The 26,103-nt window shown below is 33.5% G+C and overlaps 1 protein-coding gene across 1 annotated transcript in view; it reads right to left on the minus strand.

The window, feature by feature from the left end:
* The window catches only part of FBXO8 (F-box protein 8), a 41,946-nt gene extending 15,871 nt beyond the window's left edge, over positions 1-26,075 (minus strand). The window contains exons 1-3 of the mRNA XM_019733191.2: positions 25,826-26,075; positions 9,391-9,727; positions 6,131-6,257 (exon numbers count right to left, since the gene is read on the minus strand). Of these exons, the coding sequence (XP_019588750.1) occupies positions 6,131-6,257; positions 9,391-9,719 (456 nt within the window). The 5' untranslated portion in view covers positions 9,720-9,727; positions 25,826-26,075. The remainder of the gene's footprint in view (positions 1-6,130; positions 6,258-9,390; positions 9,728-25,825) is intronic.
* Positions 26,076-26,103: the final 28 nt, after the last annotated feature.

The raw sequence follows: 26,103 nt of genomic DNA on the forward strand, positions 1-26,103 counted from the left end.
CAGTAACTATTTCCTTCTGGTCATTAGGTTTAATCACCTCAACCACACCATAATTACCTACCCTGATACTGTTTTGTTTTGTTTTGTTTTGTTTTGGTCTGCTTTTCCAGTGGCAGGAGGACCTAAAATGGCAAGAAGGTAGTGTCAGCAACCAATTTGAATCGTTGCGTCTCCGGAGTCAATATTCCCCCTTTGGATATTAAGGCCTCTAAACCAGCAGAGCCCAGAAATAAGGGAAGCAGAATCACAGATTTTGCAAGTGGCTCACTAATAAAAATAGTGTCGCAGATGTTTGGATGCCTGCCCAAAGGCTATTTTGCTCTTTTTATTGCTTCTAGCATCTCCGCTACAGTTACCAAATCACATTAAGTGTAATCATTCATACAATCCTTTCTATTCTGTTCTCTATTGTTTTGGGGATATTTATTTGACTCAGTTCTGCTCATAAGAAATGAGCATAAGTATACTGAAGGCCCCTGAAAAAGACTTTTTTCTCCCTAATAAGCATAAGAAATTTGAGGAGTTTCTTTGTCTGCCCTCTGTGTGCTGAGGGTACTTTCATAATAGAAAGTGGTATTTTGAGCAGTGGGTAGCCATCTTGGTGTCAAGAAAGAGCAAAGGTTAACACACTGAGGGTCCATGATGAGATCACTGTATCACTGAAAAAACTCTGGGATACCTTTCTCTGAGTGTCATTTGAAGTAAATAAATGTATATGGTTTAAGCCATTATTAGTTAGGTTCTCTGTTCCTTTGAGCCCAAAAACCCTAGCTGATACATACAGGGAAGAGTGGCTACTGTAGGTAGCAGATCATCAAATGTGATACTGGTTGAGTGGAGCAGCAAAGTAAAGGGCACTGAGACCCAACTACTCCCAGATATGTTGCAGTGTGTAACATAAGCTAAGAATTTAGGAATTCTAGTTTACCTTTCTTTCTTTATGCTATCAAGCATTGTTCAAAGATACCCATCTTACTGTCAATGCGTAAATTTTGGTTTTATACTACCTGTATCATAAGTTTATTCCTGAAATACTGATCCATTTTCAGTGGAAAGATAAAGTCCAATGTCTAGACATACAGAAATAAGGATAAAACCTCGAAAGGCAGTACATTTGCTAAATTAAAAGCATTTTTAGTGGGCTGTCAACCTTCACTGGAAATACCTCTGTGTTGCTGGAGATATTAAGATTTAATACAGTTAGTGTAGAGAAGAATATAATGATGAATGGTCTGTTCAAATTATTTGACATTGATACATATATCAATGTCTACAGGTGGTTATTTGAATTCAATATTGCTATCAGTTTTGTTGTTCTACCCTTATTTTCCAAATCAACACTTCCCTTATCATATTAGATGACAATTAAAATAAAGACCATGGATAAATCTCTCAGTTTGTCAAGACTCACCTCTCAATATTACAAAAAACAAAATTATCAGACCAAAGGAAAAAGAACACCTAATTATAGATGCATAGAGTTTCGATAAGAAAGAAAATCACAGGTAAAATAAACATCACATAGCTGTCAGTGAATCACGTGATATTTCAATCATTCAATCTAGGTGTCTTTCCATTTAGATACACATATTTACACATAGTAAGATTATAGATAATCTATACTAGCATATTTGAGAATGTGTTCCCTGTAATATTACTTTAACCCCCTTCACCCCCAAAAGACACTATGTCATATAAACTTGGATAACACTGCGACAACATCCTCCTCTTTGATACTCACAATGTGCATCGATATATTAGGGGCTTTGAAAAGTTATTCTGTAAATAAGCCAAGTAACCATACCTAATGTGGTTAAATTTATTAGACTTGGGAACCCCTTTGACTATGTTCATTATCCTGTGGAATAATTATTCCAAAGAATACATTTGCGAAATGCTTATCTGTAAATTCTGATGATACCAATCAGTGTTTTCTATCTCTAACAATATAAATAAAAGTTATCATCACTGTTGCTATGCAATGAAGTAATAGTAATGAATATTTTGCTGCTGTATGTTGGAGCAAAATGTCAGTAAGATTTAATATCTGAGATATTATTCATAAGAATTGAGTATAAACTTCTGAGTTCCTTTCTATAATGGAGAACTACAAATTTCCTGTTTATACTTTAGCTGGTCCAACAACAAAAAGAATGTGTTATTTTGAAAATGATTTGCTTATGCATTTCCATCTAAAACATGTGCACAGGCCAAATTTAAAACATTTCTCATAACAGATTCTATCCCAGATCAAGCTAATAAAATCCATAAAATTGTATGCACGTGAGTCTTTTTATATGGACACAGAAAAAATGTGCTTATATAGTTAAAAAATAAATAAAAAGACTTCTTTTACCTGACTCCAATGAGGATATTTATTTTTAAAAACTTTTAAAAAACATATTTACACAAACAAAAATAAACCTATAATAAAACTAAACCATGTTCACTATCAATTTTTCAGACTCTAAATTTAAAAATAACTATGTCAAGAAAATATTTAATACTAAACGGAGCACAAGGAACTTAGCTTACTGGATGATAGGTAAAATTACTTTATTATAATACTGCTAGTAGAATAAAATCAACACACGTAACTTGTACATGCAGGGGAAATACAGCCTACTGTAAACAGATGGTTTTTAGCACATTCCTTTAGTAGAATGTGGTCACCTGCCACAAGGTACACAAGCTCATGCACAGGATCAAGACTTTACATACAGCTGAGGTCACAATTTCATGCATACTATAACAACAGCGTGCTAGATAATCGTACCACAAAGTGTGCAGATGTTCTCCCCCACCCCATGAGCCACTGCCAGCAGTTGCTGTGGAGTTTGGTTACCCATATCCGTGACATGAACGAGGTCCTTTGGAGAATCTTGTTCCCTGTGGCTGTAAGTATTCTTATTTTTATAATATTTTAATGATGCTTGCTATCAAAATGTTAAGTACAGGACTAGAAATTATGGAAAAAGTAGACTTTTTACAATACTGAACAATTATAAACATCTCAGATACTTACAATAAACACCACTTACATTTAAACATAGTATCAAAACTAATTTACTTCTCAGGCTTAAATTAACCCAACATAACACATCTGATGACAATGCTCCAGTGAAGATCAAAAAACAAATCAATCTCCGAAAGGTACTTACTGATTTCTTTCTAGCACTTAAAAAGTGTGCCAAGAGTCATTCTAAGATCTGGCTAAAGTATGACTCATACAGAGAAGTTCTACATAAAAACATCTATTAAGATATTTCTCTCAGTCACATGATTTCAATTTTGAAGGCTTGACTTGGATAAACAACCAAATTGACATTGATTATTTGTATTAGCCAATGAAAGAAAGTATACAATATAGTCATTAAAATACTTGCCCTCATTTCTCTGCACCTACAATGTATTTCAATATCCTTCTTTGCCTATTTATAGCTTCAGTTCATTCTGGTAAGGACAAAAACTTCTATTCTGCTATTAGGTGACACCTCCTAAGTTACTTATGTTCATAAAAGCATAGAATCAGAATTCTGGAACCACAAGTCACTTTGAATGGTTCAGCTCTATGCTTCTTGGCAGCACTATGTGCCCCTTTCAGGACAGTGAATTCAATACTTCTGGAATGATCCAGGGTATCTTTAAATCAGGAAATCAGGCCAGGGAGTGAAGAAAAAGAAAATACAGCCAACTCTCAATAACAATGCGAGGTAGGATGGATATGTAATTCTGAAGATCTAAAAATCTTATTTTAATTAATAACTTCAATCCCCTTGCTTAGCAAACATTTGCCTTAAAAATTTAAAAAACCTTGTTAGATAAAAAGACTTTAATTTTATCTCTTTTCTCTGCCCCCCCTCCAGATACTCTAGAGGAAGTATAACAAGAACTCTATAGTTTGACCTATGTTGCTGCAAAGATGGAAACATATTTTGGTATCTAGCTTTTCCAATTTAGACATTTCAAACTATCCATATTATATTCTAGTATATGAGGGCCTATCTACATTTTCATCTTTGCATAAAAATAATGGCTTTATAATTTGTTTTAAAAATTGGTACTCCTTCAGCAAGAAATGACTACTTACCATAATCAATATCAGCAGTTGCATCCAACTTTTCTTTGTAAATCTACAACTCAGTACTTACCAAGTAAAATCTTCCTTAGAATGTAATATTTGCAAGTGACATGGATTGAAGATGACAGTTTTACTCAACATCAGTATAATTCATGACAGGAGCCAGTATGCCTTGCTAAGTTAAGCATAATATGACTGGGGCTTATAATAGTTGCCTTTCCTGATTCTTATGTATTTGAGTAAAACATAGTATTATTCTGCTTCAGTTCTTCTTCAGTAATCATCATTCAATTAACTCAAAAGACTGATGCAAAATATATTTCTTATTATAAAGTTTGTCATATGAACTTGTTAGCAACAAGTAATGTCTAATTCTGATAAACAAGAATAATGAAGTCTCTGAAACCACACCATTCTTCAAATACATAAATGTAGCTCAATCTCTTGTACAGAGTAGGTAGGCCATAGTGCAAGATCAAAAAGATGACATGCTTACTGTTGCCATATATTTAGAAGGAAGAGAACTTAGATTTGATCAAAAATAAAGTAAAAACAAGTGTATTTTATGATAAAGGCATCAGAAAAAAATTGCAATAAAGTGACAAGTTACAAAACCTAAATTTAGGATAGTTTATCCATTCATTTGCCTTCTAAAGAATTATTGTTAATTTCTAAAAATCAGTATCAAACTGGTTTCAAATATATAATTTGAACTTTAATGTCTTATAAATCATTCTGCTTTTATTAAAAGTACCAGTTTTCTATTAATTGAAAGTAAAAACTCTTCCAACACTGGTGAAAAGAGAGAACAAATATTCTAATTTAAATATTTATACTAGGCTTTATAATATATATACTTTGTTATATTTGTGGGGCTAAGACTTAACTGATAATGTGTGTGTATCAGTAAACCTTTGCAGTGGTGTTATATTTCATTTTTCATTCATGTACAAAAAGATTAACAAAGAAAAAAATTGTATATAACAAGCAAAAATCAATCTAACTTTAAAAACGATGTCATTTGTGTTATTATATGCATATGTTAAAAATCAGCATTTCTGTTTAATATTCAAATATTTTACACGGGAGAAACATTTCTCTAATTATAACATAGAAGAAGTTAAGATATTTTAAAAAATATTTGACTGCATGATTTAAACAGTCCTTAATACCTCCACAACAAATGAAAAAAAAAAAGTTGGGTTTTGAAAATTAAGTAAATTAAACCAGGTGCCTGTTATATTTTTCCACAGAAGAAACCCAGAAATATTAGTTCTGAGTGTTGTATAATTTCCATTAGTTTCTAAGACTGAATCTAGTAGATATTTAAACATCTATCTAAAAATTTGAACCTTTCCAGGAGATATTAAAATGAGAATAGTTAAAATAAAGTCAGTGAAAGAACTGTCTTCACGTCGTCACATTTTGATCATTCTTACATATTAAGAAAGAATTAAATAATCAATTATTAAGCAGTTATTTTTGCTTTGTCCACTCTTTTTTCTGTTTATGTTTGTTGTCTTTACAAAAGAGAATTACATAATGAATACAAAATGATTCTACTTTATAACAGAATCTATAAGCATTGTCTATGTCAACATGGAACTAGATCGTTAAAGACATTATTTAGACAACATTTTGATGTGTTGCAAACTAGAACAATCTCTTCTGTGATTATCTGATAAAAGTAGCATCATTACTAAATACAAATAGTAAAACAGGAAGAAAATGCTGCAGATAAAATATGATGAACATACTTCATGCTCTCCACTTATAATGTAGTAATATCTCAATCAGGTCCAGCAGAGGACGGCACGTGTGTTATGGAAGCTGCCATACAAAGTGAGCAGCTACAAAGATTAGAACTTGACGTGGTAAGGTAAAAAGAAATGACTGCGTCATATAGCAATAACTCAAATACTGGGCTTTGCAGTGATTGAAAAGGCATATTCAGTGACTTGTTATTTGATTTGCAAGTTTAGTATCTTAGAAAACTGTAGCAAGACAGTAATAAAGTTCAACTGTTAACAAATATTCAAGTTCTCTTACCTCATCTGGGTTGGCATTAAATGTGAGGCTCCCTTCATCCAGCTGCATATACAACTTTCTAAAAGAAAACCCTATAGGTGGGTTCTTATTGTATATGGAACAGTGACCCCAAGTGGATTTACACAACCTATAAAAGTAAGATAAAATCAGACAAGAAAACATTACCACATTTAATTTCCCAAGTTAAACGTGTATACACCTAAGATAATAACATGAAATGATATAAAATTAGATTTTATAGCTCTAAAGTTGAAAATGTTTAGTTTTATACTTTTTAAATTTGTTTACTATAGTATGATAGACAAATGCCTTCAATTTAGCAGTTTTGACAGCACTTAATAAATGTGAGTCACAAAGATTAATTAACACTTTGTGAGTACTATCTGAAGTTAATATAAACTAATAATAATGATGATGATAGCTAACATTACTGAGTGCTTACTAAATGCCAGGCACCATTTGAAGCACTGTCACAGCACTGATTTGCTTAATCTTTACAGCAATCCTATGATGTTGGTGCTATAGGTTAAGATACACAGATGTGATAAAAAAGTTGCCCGTGATTGCACAGCAAATTTGTGTAGAGGCAGAATTTGAACCCAAGGAGTCTTATTCCAGAGTTTGCAATCTTAACGAAGAAGCTAAACAGGATTAAGTAAACTGTGTGCTCTATTGTGACATAAAACTGAATGGGGTACGGGGGGAATTGCTGGTGAGGGGGACAACTTTGTTTTTTTTAACTATATATATTAACAACTGGCACAGAAGTTGTTTGTAATGCTGTAACTCAATACATACATACATCAAAAGCTGTGACATTAAGCAAAGCTGTTTTTAAGATGTTGCTTCTAAAACACTGGCTTTTTTACTACCACAGTGATACATGATTGTTTAAAACTTCTATAAAACATAAAATGCTAACAGTTCATATCTCAAAACACATTATCTCTGCAGATGTGGACAGTTGTCTCAAACTGTACAGAGCCATTGCTACTGGTTATTATTTGAAAGCTGAAGTTTTATCTTATTACAATGCCTAGAAATTCTGGAAATATACCACAGGTCATGAAATATAAATGCATTATTCCAGAGACATTGCGAGTACTGAAATTATATTTTGATATACTTTTTAATGACTGTCTCAAAATGATCCGATTTTTGTGTGTTTTCAAAAATACCTACTTATAGAGATAAACATGAAAGTAGTTTCACTTTCTGATATTCATTATTGATTTCTGGTTCAAACTTCCTTCTTTTCACACATATACAGAAAAACAAGAAAAAGTTACTGTCTCTGCCTACAACACAAAAAATTGTGATGACAATAGATAAAATATCTAATTGAATATGAGAATAATTTTTTAATAGTTAATTTATATCCTTGCATTATTTTTACCAAATGAAATCACTGATTCTAAATCAGTTTAGTGCAGCATAGGAAATATAGACAATAATATTGTAAGAAGTATGTATGTTGTTCAGTGGGTACTAGACTTATCGAGGGGGTCACTTTGTAAGTTACGTAAATGTCTAAACACACACTATGTTGTACACCTGAAACTAATAAAATATTGAATGTCCACTGCAATTAAAAAATTGCAATTGAAAAAATTTTTAAATTTCTTAAAAAGTTTAGTAACATGTTTAGAAAATTATCAACATTTTAGTAGCCTCTTTAACCTAGTGCCATAGCTTTTGATTTTTATTATTAAGCAATAGAACCTCCCAACATTAATAAGTATTCAACATATCCAAAGTTAAAATAAAAACCAAGCCAGACTTTAATTTAAAGTAGAAGCAACTTATCACTAAGAAAAAAATCCAAGTGTCACAAAAATAGGCATAATTATGTGGTAAACAAAACGGAAGCATTTCTTTCAGAAATAAACAATCCAGATATAAGTCCCAAATGAAAAAGACATTCTGGTTGAGTTCATTCAGATGAGCTTAGATATAAACTTTTCTTTCAAAGTTCTAATATAAGAACATAAGTTTACTGGGAGTACTAAAATGTAGAAAAGAGATGGGAAATAAAATGAGCCAGTTTTGAAGTATTTTCATTTCCTCTTATACTAAATCATTAAAAAATAACTATAATATATTTTAAACATCATTAATTAATAGAATTTCCTCTCACTTCCATAGTACCTTCACTATGACAAGACAGTGAGAGAATGACAAGATGATATTGATGATTTTTATCTATTTAGAGGTTGAGAAATGAACTATATAATTAATGCTGTAATTCTGTAGCATCAGGAAGCCTGAGTGAGGAATGTCACTGTTGGTAATATATTTTGACTAAAGATTGGCTATTTAGATAATTTATTCATTCTCTCAATTTGATTTTCATTTAGAAATTATTTAAACTCTCAAAAATACTTTTGCTGTTAGATATGTTTTATATCATTATGAAGTCCCTTTTTAAAATAATGAGACAAACAAGTTTTGGTAAAAAATGCTAGAAAATCAATGATTCTCCTACGTTTGGTAACATTTTCTCAACTCAAGTATGTGATGCTTTTTAAGGATTACTTTAGGTTCCATAAAATAGATTCTACTCCACCAAACATTCTTAGATTTATAGCTTAAATTTAAACTGGTATAATAGCTGCTTAAACTTCTATAATCTATATTGCGTTCAGCACATAGATTATCTCCTTGCTTTGTAATATTTGCCTCCTTCATATGAAATGGTGGTTAGAGAAAAATAAAAAGTAGATGAAATATTCACCAATTAAAGTTTATGTTAACAAGCATATCTGATAAAAAGAAATATAGAAATAAGTAAACAAATATACACATACTCCATCTGTAAGTAATGAAAACAATAAAAGTTGGGGAATATTTATTGATTTTTAAGTATGCCTATTCTTCATACAGGAAGTACAAACTACACCAGGGGTGTGAACACTCTAAGCTTTGCATTATAAATTCTCACTTAACAACTTGTTGTATTTTTAGAATGAACTGACAATTTCTGATTTATAATAAACTGACACTTCTTGATTTGTAACCTCTATTCTAACTGTAAAGTCATTCTTTTCTTTTATACTGCCCTTCTTTTCCCAATATCAAGTTTCACATAATGATAACTTTATCTTTCCAGGCTTTAATAAAGAGCAACTCAAAATACAAGCCCAGGATAAAAATAAATATTTCATATTGCCTATATCTATTATAAAAAGAACATTTAAGATGATGACGTTTACGAGATACAGAAGATACAGAACCTAATATGGTGGGTTGAATGAACTTACCCTTGCCAGAGAAGTTCATCATTAGCGAGGTCCTGCCAAACACATGAAGCTAAGCAGAGATCAGTTGCATTCAGGTAGGACAAGATGGTAAAGCTTAGTTCGGGAGGCAACATTTCCAAATTGATGAATCCTTCCTGTTCTTTAGATTTCCTTGCCTTCAAAAGATGATATATATCGATGCCTCCTTGGACTTGTTTACGATGACTGGTGTTAGACATGTTGCTGACAGCCATCCTCCTGCTCTGCTCTCTGCTGAGGTAGCCTTGTTCACTGTACCCTTCCTGCTGTAGCTGCTGATTTCTGGCCACTCTCCACAGGCCCTGACCCATCTGCAAGCCTGGGAGCAAGCCAGAATGTAAGGTTACATTAAAAAGGTACCTGCCTTTCCCAGTGGTACAACAACTCTGACACGAAGCATTCATTTATTAGAATTAACATTCCTCATTAAAGCATATTAAAAGGAGTAATATATTACAAAGAATAGCTGGAACATCATAAGTACAAGACTTGGACAGAGAAAGTTTCAGAAATGTTTGGTTTATCACCTTTATCCCAGTTTGCTAACTACTTTAAAAGTCCACAGGTGACATAATCATTTTTCACATGGTGAGATTTAAAAGTTACTGATGTCCTAAAGACTCTTACAAATTATAATTATGTGTACTCATGGGCCAGTATTAAATAGAGCTCTGATCAGAGCACAGGCCTTGATTTAAAAGGCCTCTAGATCCTGCTTTTTATCACAACTCAGACTAAGCTAAGCTAGCCCCTTTTAACCAAACTCCCAGATGCATTACAGCTGTGAAACAGGCTTTTAGTTTAATTCTTGCCAGTCTACACTTATGTTGTAGACTGTAATAAAATGTAACATAGGCCCTGAAGTCTAATTCAGAAACCTTATAAATTAGACACCTAGAACTCCATGATTAATAGCTCAGTAATGACTGTTTGGTTTTGTCGTTACTTTAAATAAAAATCATAATTTAGACTAATTTTCCAGTTCTTCTCCATATAGCCTTACGCATGCCTCAGAGGTACCTGGGAAAAGGCAGGCGAAAGAGTGTGCTCCAGTCTCCTCCTCCTCTATCCGTTAGACCTCCAACCAGAGCAGCTCTACATTTCTCTGTTACAAATATTGGACTTCCTCATATACGAATATATAGAAAACTACTGGCCTCCACTTCCTATTTGATCTCGGCTTTAACATAAGTAACTTTTCCTGGGCAAATAAACTCATTGAGAAAAATGAAATCAGAAAGAGCTTTTAACTAACATAAATAATTACTTTCGCGACCTCTTTTCAAAACAAAATATTCTTGTTTTATAAACCCAAGTTGATTACTAATATGTGTGTGTATTTCAAAAATTGGGGAAAAAGTGATTTTTGTATAAAATCATTAAAGTAAATTGCATAAGTTTCACAGCATAACCTGACCTTAAAATATGGTTTTGTTTTAAGTAGCTGTTTACAATAAGGACCAACAGGAACAAAAACAAAAAACAAAACCAACCGGTCACCAGGAATTTTGAAAATTATTAGGAACAATTTGAAAATTCAGTAGAATTTCAAAGAATGTGAAAGATACTGTTTTTTGTGTGTTTTTATTTTTCAATATCTACAAAGGTCTGATCCATATGCCTCCCTGAGCTACTGGCTATTACATGGATAATGGTCACTATAACAGTCACTTGTTGATTAAAACAGAAAAAAGAGTCCACGATAATTTTTCACTCTTCTTCCTTACAGTGAACTGCTTAGAATTACAGGAACTTAAGCACTGAAGGGATGGGGGTTCACAGAAAATAAATATATTAATGATTTTTAAATGTGGGGCAATTTGTTTTTGTAAAGAAACCACAAAATATAATCTTTCCTCCCTACAACACAACAATGGTAGCTGTTCCTAAATTAGTGGTTAAGCTATAAAAATTGAATTGCTTTTTAAATATAGAATCTTATGATAATAAAAAGACAAGCCACAAACTGGGAGAAAATCTTTGCAAAACATTTATCTGATAAAGGACTGGTATCCAAAATAAACCAAAAAATTCTTAAAACTCAACTACGCATATGAAAAGATACTCAACATCACATGTTGTTAGGCAATCACAAATCAAAACAACAATGAAATATAACTATTAGAATGACTGAAATCCAAAAAACTGACAACACCAAATGCTGGCAAGGATGTGGGAATGCAAAATGGCACAGTCACTTTGGAAGACAGTTTGGCAGTTTCTTACAAAACTAAACATGCCTTTACCATATGATCCAGCATTGATACTACTTGGTATTTTCCTAAATAAGCTGAAAATGTATGTCTACACAAAAACCTACCCATGAATGTTTACAGCAGTTTTAGTCATAATTACCCAAACTTCTAAGCAACCAAGATGTCCTTCAGTAGGTGAATGGATAAACTGTGGTACATCCAGACAATGCAATATTTAGCACTAAACAGAAATGAGCTATTGGGCCATGAAAAGACATAAAGGACATTTAAATGCATATTACTAAGTGAAAGAAACTGATCTGAAAAGGCTACATAATGTGATTTTAATTATATGACATTCTGGAAAAGGCAAAACAACAGAGAGAATAATATAATTAACATAGAAAAAATATAGAATACATAAAAATTTATAAGGATTTTTAAGTTTGCTTAATGTTTAAATGTGCCACATCACACTGGTTTGACAGTGGTCGATTACATGTCCCCACAGCTCCAACTGCCTGTGTGTGCCCAACCCTCTACTGGCTGCTGTTTTAAAGTTTGCCCTTCCCCAAATTTGGATTTTTACTACAGACGTAAAGCTCTTTCAATTTTATACTGATTAAATCAGTACTGCAGTATTTGACTAACCAAGCTTCTACAGGTTTTGTGATTATTGGGGCTTTTTTGATGTAAGAAATACTTCTTTATTTATGCATAAAAAATAAATAAATAAATAAATAAATGTGCCACATCATATTACAATATGTGTGCATTTTAATTTTGATACAAATTTAACATTTAAGACTCATAATCATAAAGAAAGGTATTTTATTTCATCATGGCTATTTCTGTGTTTATCTTAGCAAGAAAATATCTAGATATCACATTGCTAATCTCATCTAGCCTATCTGTTGTCATTTTAGATACTTATTCTCTTTTGCTTTAGCATCACTAAAGGTAAATAATCAAACATGCATAGTAACTATGGTATTTGAAATCTCAAGATTTAAGGCATTTAATATCAATTTCTGTATATTACGTAGGTTGGTGCAAAAATAATTGTTGTTTAAAAGGTTAAAAATTGCAAAAACCGCAATTACTTTTACACCAACCATACTTCCCCTACAGCATCTTCCTAGCAGCATACGGTTAAGCAGCTGTTGTTACTCTCAGGGGTGTTGCTAGGGAACACAGATTCAGGGTGATTTCCCTAGGCTCTGGACTTTAATGGGGATCACTTAAATTGAGCGCCAAATGTTATTCAGAAAGCATCCGGCAGGTAGAAAGAGGTAAAGACAGCAGCTGGTTCTTAAAATAAAAATAAATAAAAAAAAAAAAAAAAACTTCATGGGGAGAATGGAAGTCCAGGCTCATATACAGATAATTCAGACAAAAAAAACCCTGCATTTTCTATTCTCCTACTCTTAAATAATACTGCAAATTGCCCTTTTGGGACTCCATTTTCCCATGAAGCAATTGTTGATATTGGGCAAGAACAAAGTACGATAAACCACTTGAGGAAGATTAATATCATAAGTTTACCCTTTGGAGAAGGGTGTCTATAGTGTTCCATCCCCACTCCCAATCTTCCTTAGGGTAACAAGCATGTGGATGGAATGTGGGTGGGGCTATCGGAAAAGTGACAAAACTCTCAGAAGGACATGAAATCCATTGCAGATGTGAAGCAAGTCATGGAGGCAGCAGTGTTGTAGACTCTAAAGGTGAACAGACTTGAGTTTAAATCCCCATTCCACTGTTCTTACTTACAGGACTTTGGGAATTCATGTGACTATTCTAAGCTATAGTTTATTCATCTGTAATGTGGAAAATATAACACCTAGAGCTCAAAACGCTATTGTATTAAATGAGATAATGCATATAAAGTTTAATTCCACAGCTAATAATCAATAAAATGTTATCTACTAATTTGTTTTGACAAAACAGTATTTTCAAAAAGTGAAAATCATGAGCACTTTGGCAAAACATATTTAATGATACTTTAATTGTCGGGATACTTCAATTTGCCCACCAAATAAACTAATTTGTTCATGTTGATACTTGCATAGGGCTTGTATATGTAATTCTTCACCACTTTTAGTGATCTGATTTTTCAGCCATGATTAATTTTTCCTCATAAATGCAATTCTTTTACATCAATGACCAAATTTAAAACAGAAACAAAAACAAAATAAAACCTAAAAACAAAAAATTCTGTGTTACGTTTCACAGAAAATTTTCAAAAGTCAGCATGCTTACGATAGTGCCAACCAACAGAAATGGCGTGAAATGGGTCCTTGTGTTATCATTAGGAAGCTGTCAACATCTGGCTCTCAAAGAGATATAAAATATGATGCAGTTTGATGCTGGTCACTTGCATGATTTCAAGCTCTTGAAATCTGTCATTTGTGCCAATTATTTGGTCAAAAAAATTGAGCTACAGAGTGGAATCACTGAACAGGCAAAAACTTTCAAACTGGAAAAAATTAAACACAAAAGAAGGTTTTGTATTTGAAATAAATAATTGTGATGAATCCACTGCTGGTAATTTATTTATTCACTCAAAATTGGTTGAGGAAAATAGATACTATTTCTTGGAAACAAGACTCACTTTTTTTTTTTTTTTTTTTTTAATTTTATTGGGGAATATCAGGGAACAGTGTGTTTCTCCAGGGCCCATCAGCTCCAAGTCGTTGTCCTTCAATCTAGTTGTGGGGCACGCAGCTCAGCTCCAAGTCTGGTCACTGTTTTCAATCTTAGTTGCAGGGGGCGCAGCCCACCATTGCATGCAGGAAATGAACCGACAACCTTGTGGTTGAGAGCTCGTGCTCTAACCAACTGAGCCATCTGGCCGCCCCAATACTTAGTCTTATAAGAACATAATTAATCTACTCCACATACAAATAAAAGAAATAGAGTGAATTCTGATAGTTTTATAAAGTCACGGCAAATACTGAATTAGCAAATACTGAACTATTGCTCTTAGGGGAAACAGAGGGTTAGGTTCCTGGGGGCCTCTGGACACAACAGTTTTGCCGGCTGATCAATACATAACCTTGTTTTATGTGTGTTTCTCACCAATCATGAAAGAAGTTTATCCAACACAGGTATTTCTCTATAATGCACCATCACAGCCTTCTAGCACTTAGGAACCTAACACCTCTTCAGCACTATGTTTGGGGGACATTTTAAATAAAAAAATCGTCAACAAACAGCACAAATGTGAAAAATATGGCACTAAATAGACCACGAAAAAGACTTATTTACAAAGTGAGAACTAAAACAAGAAGGTGGAGCATTGCCTTGTTCAAAGCTGGCTGGGAATGTTCTCCTCTAGGAATTTTTTGCAGCTCTGTACATATCCAAGAATGAGTGGAAAAGTGCCACAAGTATGGATTGAGGATTAAAAAAAATAAAATTTAGTGAATAGGCAAATTCACAAATACAAAATCTACAAATAATGAGAACTATAAATTAATACTATTCAAGGTGTCCTATGCATTTTCTTCCTAATTTGAATTTACTTTATTTAAAGTTTCTTTATGTTTAAGAGTGATTATAAAATTCTAGAGTTTAAAAATGAAACCAAAGATATTTTCTCCTGGTCTCCAAAGTAGAAACAGTACTCCATACTCCATTATTTATCATCTAATGAAAATAAGCAAAAATTTCGTAATTACTTAGATTACAGAGGAGAACATATACTAACAAAAAATTCTCTAGAAGATTTCAAACTTGAAATTCTTCCTTTCAGAGGACAAAAAAGTTTTATGGAGAAAAAAAGTCAAGGCAATTAGGACACTATATTTCCTTAATTTTTAATAAAGGTAATAAAGTCAATACTTATAAACAAAGATTCAGATATTCTTCAATAGGTTTAAATTCTTCACAGAGAATGGCGAACGCAAATATGATACAACTTGACTCCTTTTTAAATTGGATGAAGTATCAAATGAAGCAATGGCCAAATAGGCAAATTACTATTATTCAAGAATTTATATTTTCCTAGAATTATGCAAACATGGCTATCAATGTATGTAATCTTGATAATTTTAATACAGTGGTCAAATAATGCTCCCTTTGTCTCAGAGCTATTATATATAGCTTGGCTTAAGGGTCAAATATTCACGCTCAGTTCTGCACTACCCATAAATGCACTCCATAGTGGACAGAAGACTCCATAGCCTGGCACTATGGACAGGGATTGATACCCAAACTGAGTGACCTTGAATACTCAGTGGTACTGTAGATAAAGGTGTCACATCAGCTGAAAGACAGATGGCGATTTTATTTTAATCTCGTGTATATAAATTTCATATTTTGGTGTTTGTCATCATCTCTTACATTTCAAATTTAACTTTCTGTTCCTAAAGTCCTATGCTGCTGTGGCCCAGTGGCTAGGATGACATAAATGAAAATTAACAGATTTTAGGAAGATTCTAGCATTTTCAAAAATAGTCTTTGAAAAATATTTACCAAGAGGAGTACATAAAGCTTCTTGCTTAGCTAAAGATCTATTTATGGAGCAAACAGCCACTATCACTTCTAAATGACCTGTTGTACCCCTCCCTACCTGTCAAGATTTTCGGCAGGTTACCTGTAGGGTTATTATGTTCTTTTGGTATTACATAACTTAATTTTAATATTCTGAATTCTAAAATTATTTTGACCATGCTAACAATTTTAGGAATAGGTTTTAAGCCAATACCAAGATAAATATAAATGGTAGGATACCATCTTGTTAAAATGATTTATGACATAAGATATCAATGGGACAGTAAATAGAAGAAGAGATATCCTAACACACTTTTGAAAAAATCTTTTATAGTCAACTCTTGGTTTCTTGTTAAAGATGTAAGATTGAGCACATATATTTATTACCTTTCCCTCCTATTAAAAGGAGAGAAAAGGAATTAAAAAGGTAGAAATAAGCCTATAAGAGAAGGAAAACAGGATGCTGAGTGGGTATGAGATTTCAACAAGATTTCTATAACACTTAAGTGGAAGGAGGAGTGGTTACTAATGAAGAGGAAGGAGGAGGATAGTCTGGAATGGTGCAGAGAGAAGCAGAAGCTTATCTACACTGCAGAACCTCAACAGGCTTTTGGGGGTCCAAAACACAGTATAAGTATGGGAGTAACTTAGAATAAAATGTAGAACAAAAATGAGGGGATTAACGTCTCTGGGTCACTGTTCCTCACTTACACAATAAAGGGGAAAAAAATCTCCCTTTACAATTTTTGTGAGAATTGAATTAAACATGCGTATATGGAACAACAGACCACAACCTATCCCCCAACACAGGTCTAGAATGCTTCAGCATGTACTTGAACCCCTTTTCTTACCAAGGTAAAATTAAGATGCGTTTCCACTAAAGAAACTGAATGGCCCTACAGAAAAGACTCCCTTCCTCTCCTACTAGCATTTACAAATGGCCCAGCATAATGGCTATCAGACCAATCCCCCCAAAGCAAGGGCACCCTTATACAGATGCATACATCTACAAATCGACTTTTTATTGTCTCAAAGATCCAATGTGCGATCATTAAAATGTGGCTGAAACACTAACATAACAATCACTTGGTTTATTTTTTCCCCAATTTCATCCAGTGACTCTTCAGTAAAAGTTAACAAGTTAACTTTAATTTTTATCTAATAGACACAGTTATAAAATCACATACTGTACATATTACATATTTTGAGAGTTTGCCTAGACTAGGAACCCACTGAAGCTCTGCTATGTATATATGAACATGGTAAAAAGATACATCTTTCTCCCAACTTTCACCTTTCCAGTCCACTTGAGACCCGTTTAAGGGCTACCGAGACATTCCTAAGGCAGAGTTTCTTAAATATGGATTATGAATATCCAGTGAGCTAGAAGAAAATCAAAACAAAACAAAAGCAATGGGATAATGTTAAAAGGGACAATAGGAGCTAATTTGAAGAAGTTCCTATTGGCCAAACCTGGGACAATTTGGGCATCAAAATAAAAATAAGAACAGTAATGGGTTATAATCCATTACATAAAAATAGAATCCATGAGTCTACATTGATGACCAATACATACATATATAAATGAAGGAGGAAAGCTCTCCCTTACAGTAAAATGCTGACAAATAAAGTTAAAATAATAATCAGAAAAATCATTCGACAACCATGATAGAAAAAACAATTCAGGCAAGAATTATCAATGGATGCGGAGTCTGGAATTTGATAAAGAATAGAGTATTTATAATCTCAAAGTATTTCCCCACATATTAGTCATTAATTACAAAAAGGAATTAAGGAATAAGACTGCATTTGATCGAATTTAACATTTGCCTATAAAAGACAAATGGACATCATGTGCCTCAGGACATGATACCCTGAGGCCACAACATCAATTATATGCTATTCCAGGCAAGAAATGTATAAGCTGAATCTAATAATGAGGAATATCAGAGAAACCCAAATGAAGTCTGTAAAATGATAGAATTTTTCTTCTTCAAAAATACCAATGCTGGAAAGCCAAAGAAAGTCTGAGGAAGAGTTCCAGATTAAGATACTGAAAAACATGACATGTAACTGCAATATGTGGGCTGGATCTTATACTGGAAAACAAAATTGCTATAAAGGACATTACTGAGATAATTAAAAAACAAGACATACAGGCTGAAGATTGGATAAAAATATTGCATCAGTGTTAAATTTCCTGAATTTGATAACTGTACAGTGTCTATGTATTATAATAGTATATTCTTGTTCTTAGGAAACATACTTTAGAGTTAAGGCCTGATGTTATGCAACCTAGTGTCAAACGGTTCAGAAAAGCAGTAACGTCTATCTCTATATAGAGAAAATGATAAAGTAAGCTGCAATTTTTTTTTTAATTGGTGAATCTTGGTAAAGGGTATATACTAGTTATTGTTATTAATCTTAAAGCCTTTCTGTAAACGGATCATCTCCTGGTTGTGGAATCCAGGCACATGAATTTGAAAAAAACTCTTTTGAGTTTGATGTGTACCCAGATTAGGAATTATGGACCAAGAGTTTAGTGTCATACAGACTGAAGACCATTAACTGAGGATATAAATGGTCAGCACTATGGCTTAAGAGTAGTAGGAAACCCCTCAAGGAACACATCAAAATAGTAAGAATACTTTTTGCCATTTTTGATAGAAATTTTTATTTTAAAGGATAGAGAAAATTTTTTAAATAAAGTAGGAAAAAAACACCCCTCTAACTGTGTGTGTGTGTGTGTGTGTGTGTGTGTGTGTGTGTAGATTTAAGGCTTGGAATTCCTGGCTTTTGTATGTAATATTATGTATTATTTTGTAGGTAGTATTCCCTCCTTTTGCATGTAATATTATGTACATATTTATTTACATAACCTCTAATAATGTAAGTATTAAACAATATTGTTTTAGTAGAATAAACTACTATTTATTTTTCACTTTGTGCCAGAACTCTGAAAGTTTTTATGTATATCTCATTTTAATCCTCACAACAACCCTAAGAGGTAGATATCATTATTGTAATTTTACATCTAGAAGTAACTTTGCAAGAGATTTCATAGCTGGCAAATGGAAGATTTAGGATTCAAACTCAGGTCTGAGTCCAAAGCTTTTATTCTTAACCACCAAACCACATGCCCAGAGGGGTTAGAGCCTACAGATGGCAACAGCAATAATCTACCATCTGTTTCTTCATCACTGGCTCACATCTCCTACCTCTGTCACTGCTTTATTACCTCCATTCTTGTTCCCAGCTGAAGCTTCTCTCTCAAGCTACTATTCTCGGGGAAAGCACATAGGCTTTGATATGAAAAAAATCCGATTTAAACTCCAACACGGAATATGATGAGCCTATTGTCTGCAGTCCTCATTTTCCTCATCAGTAAAATGATGGATAATTCCTATCCAATGGGACTTAGAGACCTAGCCCATAGTAGGTAGTTTACAAGAAGAGGTAGTTCTGTAACCACCCCTTTACCCCCTTTAACTGATAACTCTTACTTTCGTTCTTCCATTTCAGAGTGCACATGATTATTTTGGATTTAAATACCTGAGTAGTCATAATCCTGGATTTAGATTTCATTAATTTAGGATCTATGAAATTTGGAGAGATACCATTTACCTTTGCTAGGAGAAAAAAATAACTAGTAAATATATAAAGTAAGTAGAAGCTAACTTTGATTAGATTGATACACTATATATAAAAACAGTTTGACAAATAAGGTCAAGTATTTAGTCATCAGCCACTGATAAGAGATACCTTTTTGGCTTTAAGTACTACCATAATTTTTAATCACTATTGATATGCTAATGTATGAGTGGAATATGCTATCCTGTTGTATATTTTAGGCATTCTTATAGCTTTGAACACCAGAGTAATCTAGAGTGAAATGCTGTATATATTTTTTCTAGTAGAGATTTAAAAATATATAACATAGCCTAACAATTGAAATAAGATTTTGGTGCATAATTGAGGAGAATGTTGTGTAGAGATTTTCTTGACACTTACTCTGGAGGGGGAATTTAAAATTGGAGCTCCAATTATGTCATATGCTGTATGATCTTAAATACTTTAAGCAAGGTTTCTAAACTTCTGTTTCCTATAAAATGGGGGAATTCACTATCTCTTTTACAGGGTTGCTATGACCTTAACTAAGAAAACATATATAACAGCATCTTTTAATTGGTAAAGCAGTATGTAGGTCCTGCTTCACTTTCTTTTTCTCTAACGCAAAAATCTGAGAAACAGCTATATGTCCTTTCCTGTCGTGGTTTTGGATGTATTTTCTCATTTTTTGAAAAACGTTTTAGCCTAAATGAATCTGTTATAATAGCATAAAGGAACTTCTACTTAGAAGGCAGTACAAATTAGATTAATTACCATCAACTATATGAGGAACTAAATTATTAAAGATTTTAAGAACAATAATACTTTTCTATTTACTTCCAGTAGATGGCTGTATTTCTAAAAGGAATGGTGTTTTTGACTCATTGTATTTGTAATGTATTGTCTTTTTTCAAAAGAGTATTTCTAGAAAAGAATAAGATAGAAATAATTTTATTAATAGTTGGTATATCTAATATAAAGCCTATCTTTAAAATATTAAGCAGCTTAATATTACGTGGCTTAATATCAAGTATCCCTTTGTAACAGTTAAACATCAAATAAAGCACTATTCTATAAGAAAAAGGTAACTGGACTAGTAATTAATGCTTTTGGTAATTCATTGGCAGTAAGCATTCAAATAGCACATGCTGTGGAGACAACTACAAGAATGGTTTATATAGTACTATTCAGGTGGAGAACAACAGTGGAAGACGGGAAGAATACAAAGGAGTCTGGAGGTCACAAAACAGTACTGTGCTTTAAGTACTTCTCTTTGAAGCAAACCGGTTCCTTAACTCTCTTCCTGAGCAAACCGATTCCATAAGTCTCTTTCTGAGCAATCACTGGTTTATGATGCTTGACATGAATAATCTCGTTTAAATACTCATTATAAATGGTCAGTTTTCTTCAATATTTCTTAAGTGTCTAAATAGTGTAATTTATAAATAAGAAATTTCCTATCTCAGATGAAGATCTAAAGTGTGTACCAAAAGAGTTATCTCTAAAATGCAATTTCTATTAAGACTTAAAAATGAGGACATTCACTTATTTATATCTTTCTGAAAATTTTCAATTTTTTTCTAATACAAAGTAACAACCAGATCTTTGGCTATTTTAGGTTTTAAAAATCTTTAAGTGGTATCATGCAATACTACTACTCAACCGCATAAGAACATGAAAATTCAGTGAGAAAATATTAATATTTTCTATGAGACATTTAGAATCAATCTGGCAGCCCAGCATTTATTTCTCTACTTCCAAAAGAACAGACCACCAAAGTAGTTTAGAAGAGAGTGAGTAGGGAATTAAAAAAAAAAAAAAAAAAAAAAAAGCAAAGGAAAGGAAAGGAATTAAAAGAAAAAAACCTGATAACCAATCACACCTCTAAAATTGAAAGGCAACAATTGTAGAGAAATGAAGGAAGGGTAAGTCCACAAGGAGGTCTTTCTAAGGAGAAAAGGGAAATAGCTAAGTACAAAGAGGTCACAGGGTACATTAAACACATAAAAAAAAAAAAAAAAACCCACTCATTAAATTTAAAGATCTGGTCCTGCAAGAGCAGTTTTTGTTACTAAAAGGCATACCATTTGTACTTTTTTTTAATTCACAAAGATTTACAATATTACTTTGTTTTCTGAAAGTTTTTTCCTGTTCTTTAATTTAAACAAATGTAAAAATTAAGATGTGTCATTTAAATGTGACCAAAATGTTCAGAATTCTGGGCCTATTTAATTTCATGTATTTAATTTCTTCAATTTCTTTTGCAAGAAATGTTCCAGTCTGTTTTAACTTTTCAATAAAAAATTTATCATACTTCTCACCAGCATTATTTTTAACTACACTGGTTCTTACTTAACTGCACTATTTACTCAGCCTAATTATAATCAGCAGCTGCCATGGCAGCATATCCCAACTCACCTCCTCGGGACACACTATACTCCATGCTCACGTTAACCACAATGGCCATTACTATGAGAGTTGCAGAATTCAAAAACAAAACAAAACAAAAATTGTAATTCTCACTGAACTGCTTTTATACACATAAAACAAGGTATTAAAATATAATAAATATCAAGGGCAGCTCAAAATAGGAGGAAAATCATAAATGAGATGAGAAAACATATAATAATGAAAAGAGACCTACACAAAATACGGATTTGATTCAGGCTCCTACTTTAACTAGTTGTGAGTATTGGTCAAATCACTTAAATTTTGAAGTCTCAGTTTCCTCACCTGTAACATAAGGGTTTTGAAGTTGATCTCTAAGGTCTCCTTTAACTAAAATTCTATGAAAATAAAATGAGAAACAATTTTTAAAATAAAAGTAAAATGAAGAGGTGCTAGAGATGGATGGATGTATGGGGGATATGTGTGTATATTTAACACGTGTCTTTTCCATCTCTTTTTCCCCATGTTCATGACTTCTATAAATCACTACTCAGTACGAGCAGATAGGGGCTCTTCAAGCAAGGCTCACTTGCCAAAATCTTGTTCCTTCTTTCAAATAGCTTATGAAATCCTATGCAATCTATTCTTGAAGAACACAAACTGCTGATCACAGAGCTAAACTCCCTAAACCTGCTGTCTAAACTTCAAACCACAAATATCTCTTCTCGTTTCTACACCACAAAAGTACTTGCCCTGAATGTAAACTTATTCATGTCAGGACATTTTAGTTTTATTGTAGAATCTATATCATAAATGTGTCAGAGTAACAAAGCAATGAGAAAAAAATAAAGATATAGGGAACATAAATTTCTAGAAGTAAATGTATTTCATTAAAATTGTTTTAAAATATTAAGCAAAATAATTCCATGAAAAACATCATGAGTTAAGATATATATTTCATAGACTTTCAGTATTAATGATTTTGATGCATTGTCACAGGCCAGCTAAGGAATTAGCTTTAGTTTCCAAATTTGAATCAAGATGGAAGAAAAAAATAGATAGTTGCACATAGCAGTTGGTTAAGCAATGAACTATAAAATCATAAATTTGAATGACTAATTTCAATGTATTGTGATCAAAGAAAAGATCATCTCTTGGCAATTCAATGTTTTAATCAACACAAAAGCACAATAAACACAAAACATTCCTTATTAAACTGATCATATATAATAAATTACAATGCATGTTTTAGCTTATCTAGAAGTTATTATCAAAAGATATTTTGTGGATGGAAGTATTTCAACTGTGTTATTTTCGCAAGCATCTGTTTAAAATTTTGCAGATATCTAAGGGCCCAAAACAACTACAAATGAAGTATGTTAAGCTGATATGGAGCCGCAATTTAAAAGCCAAATTTACATTCTGAGAATTGACACAATCAGGCTGGTATTAAGCCCCTGATGTGTAAAAAAATAAACTTGAATAATTTGCTAACAGATAAGGATTTACAACATCTTTCAAACCTGGAAACAGGCAATTTTACAGTGGGTCACAGCCAAATAGCGTCTCACACACACACAGACACCTCCCGCCCCCCACCAAAGCCTATACCTTTAATTTCTGATAAACTTATATGGTTCACTGACAAAAGCTGTGCTGGCAATGTGTATCCAGGTAATGCTGAAAAAGGTGGTACCTGCTACCTAGTAATGTTTAAAAACAGACATCCAAGACACATTTCTATTCTAAGATACACTTCTCCCATCCCTATTTGATCTCATATCAACATAAAGACTGCCATTGACCTGCATTCTTTCTATACTAGAAGGCTTTCCTCTACTCTTTCCTAACTTCTTTCCTCTTTAAGAGCTATCTTTGCACGTTTCTTTTGATACCATTTCAACCATATAAAATGACAATGGGTAAGGAATACACAACACAATCTCCAGCTGTGATATGCGTATGCTCTGCTCACATAGACCCTAAAACACAAACATTCTTCTCACACACATCATTCCCTCAGGCAAAGTTTCTCACGCAAAATAATAAGCCTATCTTCAGATAATTAGATGGAAAAAAAAAAAAACAAACTTGAGAGAGAGAGAGAGAGAGAGAGAGAGAGAGAGAGAGAGAGAGAGAGGCTTGAACAAGTCTGTTTATTTCTTTACAGTTTAGCATTTCTCTTTGTCTGGCTGCATTTGTCTTGACTGCTTTTTTGCTCAGTTTTCCTACCTATTAACTCCTAAAAGTTATCAGCCAGGGTATCTTTGTTAGACAGCCTCTAAGATGGCTCCCAAAGATCCTTGCATCCTGGGATTTATGCCCTTGTGTAATCCTCTCTACAATGATTTTGGGTTGGACATACCAACTCACTTCTAACAAATACAATATGACAGTAGTGATGGGATACCACTTCTGAGATTGAGTTACAAAAGACTATACAGGGTCTTGGGTGCTCTCTTTTGGATTGCTCACCCCAAGGGAAGGCAGCTGCTATATTGTGAGGCAGCCCTATGGGGAAATCCATGAAGTGGAGAACCTAGACCTGCCAACACCAGGTGAGTGCATTTGAAAGTGGATCCTTCTACCTCTCAGTGGAGTCTTCAGGTGAGATGTGAAGAGCCCCCAACATGCAGCTTGACCATCAGTCAGAGGCGCTCTGCTAACTTGTGCCCGAATTTCTGACCCACAGAAACGTTGAGATAATATTTATTATTTTAAGATGTTAAACTTTGGGACAATTTGTTACTCAGCAATAGATAACTAATACATATCTCTTAACATTGTCAAGTTAACTGGATAAAAATGGGAAGCTTTCTATGCAACCTGAAAAATAGAATAAAATTTATTCTTCGTTCTGCTCAATTTTGTAAACCATTTTCTTGGGGTGTGGGGAACCCTTCTACTTCAGAAATACGGCTAACAAACTCCAAACATTAAATGAAGAAAAGCTAAAATGGAAAACATAAATTAGCTTCAACTTGCAGTAATAAAGTTCATGATACATTGATTTGGAACGAAACACGTAGGATCCTTGAAAATAAAAATTTCATTTGTTAAAACAAGTAGACTCAATTATTAAATTACTAAATATATAAAGAACCTAAAAATAAAGCAACAACAAAAAACTTAAATGACTGAGGATTAGGATTCATTTATGTAACTTCATACAATTAGTAATATTTAATTCAGCATCCACCGTGTAAAAATACTAGAGCCCAGTCACAGAGAAAGAAAGACAGAACAAATTAAGAATTTGCCAAATTTATAACCAAAGTTTAACGACTGAAGCAACTGGCAATTCATCGTGACCTTAACTGTATGTAAAGAACTGAAATCCATCATGACCGTAACTGAACGTAATGAACAAAAAATCCCCCCTCTACTTGAAAAGCAACACTTAGGCTAGAAGAAAGTCATCATTGTCGTTTCTCGGCTTTATTTCAGAATGAAGTCGGGTCACTACGTGGGGTCCCAAACTGACCTGTACCCCAATGGCCTAGAAACACAAGGAACACACCTACTACCGCCTCCTGACACCGATTCCTCATTCTAATAAGCCATCACCGCTGTCACTCAGGATGCTTTGCACTGTCATTGGCCCTAAAGTCTTGCTGGTTGGCAAGTTTCTGCCAACTGGCAAGCACCGGTTGTCTATTTCCAAGGAGAAAAGTAGGAGTGTACAGGGAAAAGAGGCAAGAGTTCTGAAATATTTAGCCGGACACTCTTACCTGAGCGACCTGCGATCCCCACCGCCGCCGCGACGAATCGGCCTCCGGGCGGGGGCTTTTAGCCAAAAAGAAAATGGCTCAGCCGGGAACTGGTGCCCAGGCCATGGATAAGTTGGTTTCAAACTTCACTTGTTCACGCCGGTGGAGCTGACAGCGGCGAGAATCCCTCAAGCAGCACTGGCCCCCTCCGAACTCGGGGTCCCTCAAAGCTGCAGCAGCCAGAGCTGCCGACTGTCGGAGTTTTGACGTTTCCTACTGTTGCCGGAAGTGACGTTGGG

The sequence above is a fragment of the Rhinolophus sinicus genome, linkage group LG07, assembly GCF_036562045.2.
Source record: "Rhinolophus sinicus isolate RSC01 linkage group LG07, ASM3656204v1, whole genome shotgun sequence".
Lineage (NCBI taxonomy): Eukaryota > Metazoa > Chordata > Mammalia > Chiroptera > Rhinolophidae > Rhinolophus > Rhinolophus sinicus.